General features: G+C 29.0%; 1 protein-coding gene across 10 annotated transcripts in view; it reads right to left on the bottom strand.

Annotated features, from left to right (window-relative positions):
* LOC117171515 (CUGBP Elav-like family member 2) overlaps positions 1-10,547 on the bottom strand; it is a 979,205-nt gene that overhangs the window by 502,403 nt on the left and 466,255 nt on the right. For all 10 annotated transcript variants that reach the window (XM_033358892.1, XM_033358936.1, XM_033358918.1 and 7 more), the window contains one exon: positions 4,263-4,680. In XM_033358892.1, the coding sequence (XP_033214783.1) occupies positions 4,263-4,435 (173 nt within the window). In that variant the 5' untranslated portion in view covers positions 4,436-4,680. The remainder of the gene's footprint in view (positions 1-4,262; positions 4,681-10,547) is intronic.

Here is a 10,547-nt window from a genome sequence, read left to right as displayed (position 1 = left end):
TGCAAGAGCCAAGAAATAAAGAGCGAGATGGATGAATAGGGGTAAGGATAGAGGAAAGGCGAAAACCTAACGCTTCGTTATCACTGGAAAGGTATCTCGACAAAATACACTGATAGTGAGGCCGTTATCAGTTTTATCTTGATGCTGTGTAAATAGAGAATGTACATTCCCGGAGTAAAGTGTTTGCAACAGAGTTCATGTCCGGCTTGGGAGAAAGAATAAACAGTGAAAAGTCCCCCCTCGTTGACAAACTTAGCCCCAAATTAACTCAAAATAGGGAAAATTTTTTCACAAAAATAGGGAAATAATAGGTGAATCAATTGTTGAAAATAAAACTGACGTAAATACCATATTGAATTCAATATGAAACACTTTAAATTCTCGAGATTTCAAGTCTAAATATATATTAAATTTTCAACAAACAAGACTTATTTTCTAACCAAAAACAGGAATTTTCAAAAATATATAAATTTTCATCTTATAAAGGATAAATTTCTAACTAAAAATGAAATCGTAACATTTTCAGGTAAAAAATTTATTTTTCTTATTAAAAAACTAATTTCTAATAATATTTAAATTTTAAATCAAAAAGGTGTATCTTGAAAAAATATAAATTCTTACCAAAAAACACGAATTTTTAACGAAATTGTTGAATTTTATAGCCGAAAGGATGAATTGTATACAAAACAGTTGAATTCTCAACCCGAAATTATGACTTTTTACCAAAAAAGTTAGAAACCAAAAACTTAAATTTTCATCAATGTAGCGTATTGCTTACCAAAAAATTTAATTTTCAATCAAAAATATGAATTTTTAACAAAAAAGATTAATTTTCGACCAAAAAGAACGCAATTTTAACAAAACACATGAATCTTCAACTAAAAAATATTAAGTTACAATAAAAAAATCTGTTTTTTACAAAAAATTAAATTGTTACACTTTCAGTTCAGAAAATCAATTTTCAACAAAAAAACATCAAAATTTGTACAAAATAGTTACATTTTCAACAAAAGAGATTTATTTACAGCTAAGATGAAGAATCTTAAAAAATTAATTTTCAACAAAAGAGTTTTAGCTAAAATATGTTTCTTTAACCCGGAAGTTTAGTATTTTAAAAATGGAATAGTTCAATTTCTAAACAACGAGGTGAATCTTAAAAAAATATGCATTTTCAAACATTACTTCAACTTTCAACCAAATACTTGCGTTTTCAAATAAAAAAGATTAGTTTTTAATAAAATAATTAAATTTGTAACCAATCAGATAAAATGTTTACCAAAAAACATTTCTACTTAACAAAATACATCAATTTTCAAGAAAATTGTTGAATGTTAAACCCAAAACTACGAATTATCTACAAAACGGTTGAATTTATATCCCGAAAAAAATCATTTTTTCAACAAAAAAGTTTATTTTTTAACAAAGGATTACATTTAAAAAAAAAAGTTTAATTTTCAACAAACAATGAAATTTTGTACCGAATAGTTGAATTCTCTACTAAATTGTTGAATCCTCGACAAAACCGGATTAACCCTTAAAGGGCTATATTGGGTGTATAAGACCCAGCGATTTATTTGCGCTTTAACAAAACGTACGAAATTCAAGAAAATGGAACATATGGCGCCAGATTAATAAATTACGAGAAAACCTATTTTTCTATGTCATTGTTACATAATTTTGATTTTTATAATTTTTATACGCAGTTTAAGTTCAATAAAATCGTTTAATCACGCAAAGTACGGTGTTTCATTTTTCAATTGATTGAAGCTTTTATTTTTTCGAATAAATACCTTGTTTGGAACGAACAATGTAAGACTAATTTTATTTTTGAAGCGTCATATCTCGGAAGTATTCAAGTAAAATTTTAAGTAAAAATATCAAAAAGTTAAAAAGTTATGAATTTTAGAGTGAAAGAAGTCACTTTGAAATTTTTTGTCCAAAAAGGATTTTTTAAACTATTTTAAATTTCAAAAACAGTTATGAAACCTTTTTCTCCTTAAACTAGATAGATTAAAGATCATTATTTGATTTTCTTGTGAAAAACTATCCAATACCGTCGGCACAGCACACGTTTGAATATCCTTGGGTACCGAACACCCAGTACGCTCTTTATGTAATTTCACGGAAGTGTGCTCTTTAAGGGTTAAGTTATACCCAAACAGTTACATTTTTATTAAAAAGAAGGAATTTTAAACTGAGAAGATTATTTGTTTACCAAAAAAGACGCATTTTTATCCAAATATATCGATTTTCAACTAAAGAAGATCAATTTTTAATAAGAAATATTAATTTCCAACAAAAAATAGAATAAATTTATTGATAGTTAAAACAATTATTTGTTCTCAAAAAAAAAAAAATCAACAAAATCGTTATATTTTCAACCAAAGAGATGAATTTTACACTAAAATTATGAATCCTTGGAAATATGAATTTTCAAGAAAAAAGTTCAACCCAGAAGATAATTTTGTTTAATTCTGAAGATTATTTTTTGCAAATAAAATATTTAAATTGAGGTGGATCTTAAAAAAAGAGAAACTTTAACTAATTATTTAAACTTTCTACTAAGTAGTTGCATCGTTGAATCCCCGACAAAAACAGATTAATTTATACATATTTCATGAAAAAAGGATCAATTTTCAAGCAAGGAGTTTAATTTATGACGAATATAACGAATTTTTAACAAAAACCATGAATTTTCAGCTAGACGGTATAAATTTTCAACAATAAATGGAATAATTACATAGTTACATTGATTCTCAAACGAAAAAAGATTTTTTTTAAAATGATATAGTTACATTTTCAACCAAGGAGCTGAAAACATTTTTACGCATAATTTTGTCTAAAAATTCCATAGAATATTCCCATGTGGAATTCTTTCTAGAAACTGCATGGAATGTGAAATTTTGTATGGAAATTCTTTAGAATATTTTCATTTGGAATGTGGTATGGAAATTTTATGGAATATTTCTACGTGAAATTCCGCATGGAATATTTTCATGCGGAATTCAGGGAAAAAATTCCATGGAATATTCCCATGTGGAATTCTGCATTGAATATTTTCATGTGGAATTCTGTTGGGGAATTTTATGCAATATTACCACGTGGAATGTTCTCTATAAATTTCACGGAATATTTCTATACTTAGTAATGTATGGAAATTGTTATCTATCCTGTGTGGAAACTTCTGTGGAATATTTTCATATGAAATTCTGTTGGAAATTCTATGCAATATTTCTGTGTAGATTTCTGCATGGAATACTTTCATGCGGAATTCTGTATGGAAATTCTATCGGATATATCTCTGTAGGATTTTCGTCGCAAATTACATAGAATATTTCCACATAGAATTATGTGTGGAAATTCTCTGGAATATTTCTACAAGGAATGTTCTCTAGAAATTCCATGGACTATTTCGAAATGAAGTAATGTATTTAAATTATTATGTATTCTGTATGGAATTTTCATTGAATACTTTTAGAATTGTATGAAATATTTCTATGTGGAATTTTCTCTAGAAATTCCATGGAATATTTCCAGATGAAGTAATTTAGTTAAATTAGTATGTATTCTGTATGCAAATTTTATGGAATACTGTTACAATTGTATGAAATATTTCTATGCGGAATTTTCTCTGGAAATTCCATGGAATATTTCCAGATGAAGTAATTTAGTTTAATTAGTATGTATTCTGTATGCAAATTTTATGGAATACTGTTACAATTGTATGCAATATTTCTATGCGGAATTTTCTCTAGAAATTCCATGGAATATTTCCAAATGAAGGAAGGTATTTAAATTATTATACATTCTGTATGCAAATATCATGGTATACTGTTACAATTGTATGAAATATTTTTATGCGGAATTTTCTCTGGAAATTCCATGGAATATTTTCAAATGAAGTAAGGTATTTAAATTATTATACATTCTGTATGCAAATATCATGGTATATTGTTAGAATTGTATGGAATATTTCTATGTGGAATGTTCTCTAGAAATTCGTGGAATATTTCCAGATGAAGTAATTTAGTTAAATTATTATATATTCTGTATGCAAATATCATGGTATATTGTTAGAATTGTATGGAATATTTCTATGTGGAATGCTATCTAGAAATTCATGGAATATTTCCAGATGGAGTAATGCATGGAAAAAAATTCCGTGGAATTTTTCCATGTGGAATTCTATATGGAAATACAGAGGAATAATTAAGATGTTGGGAAAAAATAAAAATAAACAGAGCACAAAAATTGCAACTTACTTGTTTTCCTTTTGATCGCCATTACTGGACTGCGAAGCCTGGACTACTTTTTTTGAATACGGATGTGGATGCACATTGTTGTTGTGCATGTGAACTTTGTTGGCGTTGCTGTCGGTTGGCGAGCTTGGCGAGATTTTGCTCGCCAGGCTGTTGAGGGACTGTAGCATTTTCATCGGACTCCTTCCGGCAACCGAATCACGGTCCCCGTTGTCCTGATTATCCTTCACGACAGACAGGGTTGTTCACGAAATTTGAAGGCTTCGACCTTCAAATTTTGTTTATCACACTCGCGAAAAAAAATAAACCCGCGCACTAATTTTCTACTCAACAATTGAACGCTACACAACACTCACTTGACGACGTTGATCCAAAAAAATTCCTTACTTATTCGTTTCGCTGAACTGGCAGAGCTCGATTACTGAAATCAGTAAGAATCCCTCACTTTATTTTTATCATTCCAAGGACACTAGATAAGAGCCTTTTTATCAGGCGCGTGAAATCGATAAGTAGAGCATCTTATTTCCCCGACTTTTAGTTCTCATTCGTTACATTTACTTGCTTTAAAATCTATAAAAAGAAAAGAGCTCAGAGTAAAAATAATGGTCGCCAGGTGGCGCTGCGCTTGTCCTTTCTCGCAAGTAGTGCTTAGAGTTTTCAAATGCCCAAGAATTTATGTTGCGCAAATGCTCTCGAGAATATATGCTCAGCATTTAAGCTAGAACCGAGCATTTATCGAGCATTTAAGATACAAATATATATCATAATTGATACATATATTTAAAAAAAACATTCTAGGGTGAAATGAACATAGAATTTTTTAAATTTCAGAGTTGCTACATATTAGGTAATTCCAAAAAGTCAGGGAATGTCAGGAAGAACCGGATAGAGTTAATTATATTATTATGGTTAAAAACGCAACTATTTGGTGGAAAATTAATATGTTTTGGTTGAGAATGCAACCTGTTTGTTTAAAGATTTAACTACTTAGAAGTGCAACATTTTTGTTAAAAATGATTCATCCTTTTAGTTGTCAAAATTTTACTTTCAAAATTTAAATATTTTGTTAAAATCATGTTTTCTAGTGTAAAATGAATTTTTTAAACTTAAAATTTAACTTTTTGTTGAAAATTCCTTTAAAAGTTGTAATGTTTGGTTGCAAATTCATGTACTTTGTTAAAAATTCGTTTATTTTGGCAAAAAATTCATCTTAATGGTTGAAACTTGATCTTTCGGTTTTACATTAGATTTTATTATTTAGAATTAATTTTTGAATCTGAAAATGTAACTTCCATTCTTTGTCGAAAATGTATCTTATTTTAATAGAAATTTAATCTTCTTGACTGAAAATTAAACCATTCTGTTGAAAAATTACTTGGATTCTAATGAAAATTGAGGTACTTACTAAAAATTTAATTATTCTATTTTTAATTGAAAATTTCTGTTTCAGGTGAAAATTCAACTATTTGTTGAAAATCCATATTTTTGGTAGAAGAGTACTCTCATTAGTTGAAACCTCATCTTTTTGTTTAAAAATTAATTTCTGTGGTTGAAAAGAGAAATGTTTTGTTGAAAATTCGTTTCTTTTTTGGTTGAAAATTTATCTTTTTAGTTGGAAATTCAAGTATTTGGTTAAAAATTCATATTTTGTTTTAGTTGAAGTTTTATCATTGGAGTTGAAAATTCACTTTAACTATTCCATTTTTCGTGGAAAGTTTACCTTTTTTGATAGAAATGTAATATTTTTCGGTAAAAAATGTTTTGTTTTGTAGAAAATTTAACTATTCTATTTTTTGTTAAGAATTAATTTCTTTGGTTGAAAAAATAATATTGAGTTTAAAAAATTTGGTTTATAAATTAATTTATAAATTTGATTATAACTGTATCTTTTTTGTTGGGAAATTCATCTTTTGGGATTAAAATTAAATTATTTTGCTGAGAATTTTTTTTGGTTTGTTTGAAAAATGATTATTTTAAGTAAAAATTTGATTCTATTTTTGGTTAAAAAATTATGATTTTGGATGAAAAAAATATTTTCTTGAAATGTTTGTTTGGTCAATAATTATTTTTCCAACATTTTGAGTATTGTAATTTTGGTTGAAAAAGAATCTTTTTTAGATGGAAATACATGTACGTTGTTAAAAATGAGTCTTTTTTGGTAGAAAAATAATCTTTTGGGTTGAAAATTCAACGATTTAGTTAAAAATTCATATTTTTGGTTGAAGATTCATCTTTTTGATTTACAAAATTTTTAAAATACCTAGAAGAATGTAGAAATTGGGATTATTCTTACAAACATGAATAAGACACTGTTTAATAAGAAAAACATGTTTTCTATTACTTTAAATTCTTTTGCCATTTAAATAAAGCACCCTTTTCGATTTAAAGCGATAAATTTTCCCGCGAAATTTAAATAATTTAATTATTATAAGTGAAGTTTTTGGAATAAAATGATTAATAAAATTTAAATAATAAAAAATCGAAGAAGCAGTTTATTTAATCCAAGAATCTGAAGACTAATGGAATGGTGAAACTGTCTATTTCCCTCCAAAATTGCTGGACGAGGAAAATTAGTGTCCCTCAGTGCGGGGTGTCTCGAATAATAAACCTTATTTAGCACCACTACCCTGTTCTCATTTCCTCACCCTCGTTACACGTAATACATAATAAACCCAAACTGTCCCCGGACATCTGTCTTTCTCACCCCCCCCCCACCCAACTTTAAAGTACGCCCCCAACCCGAATAAGTTCTTCTAGTTTGTTACTTCATGAGCGGACGCTTTTTCTCGTAGCTTCTTAGTGCTGACTAGAAAGCTCGAAAGTGTACGTGCGTGGCCTTTCGCGAGTGGCAACTACTTTACAACGAGTCAATTAAAAGTTTAAGTTTAATTACAAACTCGGCGTACGCTGCGCGAAGGGTTGAAGGACATATGGTAAGAGAGAAGGCAGAGGGTCAGAAGAGGGGAGATTAGAGACAAGGGATGAAACGTTTACTAGGGGAGAGAATGAAATAAAGGAAAAATAAATAAAGAAAAGAAGTTATATAAGAAAGGAGAAGAAAATGAAGAGAAGAAAGAAAAAGAGAGACAAGAAAATAAATTAGGGTAAGAAGGTGAAGCAATAAACGGTAAAACGGAAAAGAAAGGAAGAGGATGAAAAAGAAGAAAGGAAAACAAGAGAATAAAAAAAAGAGAGGCGGGTCAAACAAAGGAAAGAAGAGGATTGAGAGAAGAAAAGCGACGAAAAAGAGAAACAAAGGAGTCAAATCTTTAAAAAGGGGGAATAGGGGTTTGACGAAAATCCCTGAATGGGAGTAGTAGAGAGAATTAATAAGACAAGCGAGGAATAAAAAAGATACAAAAGGGATTGAATCTGGGAAAGATGAGGAAGAGATAAAGGATTATAAGTAAAAGAAATAAAAATCAGAAATTAGGGTAAAGGACGGAAGAAAGGGAAGTAAAGTAAAGAAAAAAAGGATTATATCCAGGAAATAAGAAGGACGAAAAGAAGTAGGAGTAAAACACTGAAAAGAAATGGCAGAATGACAATTTGAGGAAAAAATAGAAACTTTAAAGGAAGAGAAAAAAATAGAGAAGCAGTTCAAATAAGAGAAAGGAAAATAATAAAAAAAGGAAGAAAAGAAAAAAAAGAGAAAGAAAGGAAAAGAGAGTTAAGAGAATAAATTGGAGTATAAAGGTGAATAAAGAAAAGTTAAAAACAAAGAGAAGGGGATGTAATAAAGGAAAGATGAAAAAGGAAGAAAAGAAGGAAAAGAAAAGGATAAGTTGAGCAAAAAAGGAACACTTAGAGGGAAGAGAAAGAGAGAGAAATTGGGGAAGCAATACAAAAATGAGAAAGGACAAGAATGAAAAAGAAGGAAAAATAAAGAAAGAAACAGAGACTTAAGAGAAAAAATTAGGATAAGAAGGTGAAGCAAGAAGAGAAAATGACGGAAGAAAAGAAACCGAAATAAAGAAAAGAGAAAAAGGAGATTAAATCCAGGAAAGAAGAAGAAGGATGAAAAGAAGTAGAAAGAAGAGAATGAAAAGAAATGGAAGAAGAATAAGTTGAGGAAAAAAGAAAAATTAAGAATGAAGAGAAAGAAATTTTGGAAGCAATACAAATAGGAGAAAGGAAAAAAAGAAAGAGAAATAACGAAAAAACAGGAAGAAATATAAGAAAGGAGGAAAGGAAAATATTGAAAAAAGAATAAAGAACGGTAAGAGAAGTTAAAAAGAAAAAGGAAGGAAGAGAATAAAAAAGCAAGAGAAAGACGATGAAGAACGAAAATAAAATAAAAGAAATGGATAATTGGAGCAACAAAAGGAACATTTAGAGGGAATAGAAAGCGACATCAGAAAGGAATAAAAATAAGAGGAAGGAAAAGGTGGCAATCAAAGGAAAAGGACAAACAAAAAAACGAAAAAGGAGAAAAACATGAAAAGGGGGAATAGGGGACTGACTGGTCCCCAAATGGGAGTAATGGCGACAAATACTAAGACAAGCAAAGGAAAGCAATACAAATAAGAAAAAAGGGAAGAAAACATGAAGGAAAGAAGCAGAAGGGGAAATTGACGAGATTGTTACAAAAGGAAAGAAATACGAAAGAGAAATAAGCGTGAAAATAATGAAAAAGGATAGATAAAAAGGAAGAAAAAATAAAGAAAAAGAAAAAAATGAAAATAATAAAAGAAAGGGGGAATAAATTAACCGAAGCAAAGAATCAGAGGAAGAAAGGAAGAGAATAAAAAAATAAGGGGAAAAGAGGCAAAGAGAAAGAGGATTTAATTAACGAAAGTAGAGGAATGATGAATTGAAGTGGAAATAAAGAAATGAATAGAAAAGGTAAAGGGGCAGGCTAAAGAAAAAAAGGAACATTTAGAGGAGGAAGAGGCAGAGAAAAATGAGAGAAGTGGAAGGAAAAAAAGAGGGAACTAGTGGAAAAGGAAAGAAGCAGAAATGGAAATAATGAGGAAAGAAAGAGAAGCAAATAAAAAGATAGAGAGGGGATAAATTCAAGGAAAGGAGAGAAAGAAAATGTTAAAAAGAGAATAAATGAAGATAATAAGAAAGAGAGTAAATGGAATGAATGAAAATGAAAATCACATAAGGAGGGAAATAAAGAAAAACAAAAAAGGACGAGAACAATTAAGACGAGAAGGGAAAAAAAATTATAGAGGAAGGGTGGGAGTAAACAGGACAAGCAATAGGGAAGGACTTAAGGGAAGAAGAGATAAAAATAGGATAATGGTAGAAAATAATGAGATTAAAAAGAAGAAAGAGAAAGAGACGGAAAATACAGAAAGTACAATAGTGAAAAAAAGGAAGGAGTGATAAGAGAAGGGAAGTTGGGGAAGATTTCTCCACTCGAAGTTTCCGGTACAGGGTACCTTTGTTCCTTAGGCCTCTCGACAAGGACTCGGAACTTGAAGCGACTGAAGTGGTACTAGAAGGAATACGCAAGAGCGTTTTTCTCGCACCGTTTTCACTGACAATGGTTCTCCACATCTTACTTCACCCCAGAGAGTCAAAAAATGTCTTAACTATAATAAAATAGGAAAAAAAAGGAAAACAAAAAAGGAAGAAAAAAAATACTTGAAATGGGGAAGAAAAGGAATAAAGATGATAAAGAGTGTAATGCATAAAAAAGGGACAAAAATAAGGAAAATGAATTTAAAGAAAAAGTGAAACCCCAAGAAAAGCGACGTTTCCCTGACCAATTTTTCATTTTAGCTAACCATTATAAATTTTTGTTTTAACTATAAGAATAATTTTACACATGAGATCAATCATAAAGAATAATTTCATTCAAAATGTTGAATTTTAAATTCAAAAAAATAATTTTCTACCAAAAAGTTTAATTTTCAACAGTTAAATATGAACTTTCAAACCAAAAAATACAAGTTTTCAACAAAATAAAACGAATTGTCAAAATAAAGAAATCATTTGTTAATTAGAATGATAAATTTTCAACGCAAAAGATGAATTTTCTACCAAGAAAAGACAAATTTCAAAAACAAAGAAACGGAGGTTTTTAATAAATAATATAAATTTGCAACCAGCAAATAAAATAGTTACATTTTTAGTTTTAAAAAATTTTCAACAAAGAAACAAAGAATTTTCCACAAAACAGTTCAATTTTAAACAAAAACATTAATTTTGAACCAAATATTTGAAGTTTCAACTAAAAAAAATACATTTTTATCCAAATAAAATGGATTCTTAACAAAATATGTAAATTTTCAACTACAGGAATTAATTTTTGACGAAAAAATTAATTTTAAGCAA

This window comes from Belonocnema kinseyi, chromosome 1, assembly GCF_010883055.1.
Source record: "Belonocnema kinseyi isolate 2016_QV_RU_SX_M_011 chromosome 1, B_treatae_v1, whole genome shotgun sequence".
NCBI lineage: Eukaryota > Metazoa > Arthropoda > Insecta > Hymenoptera > Cynipidae > Belonocnema > Belonocnema kinseyi.
This window is presented reverse-complemented; position numbering and strand designations above follow the sequence as displayed.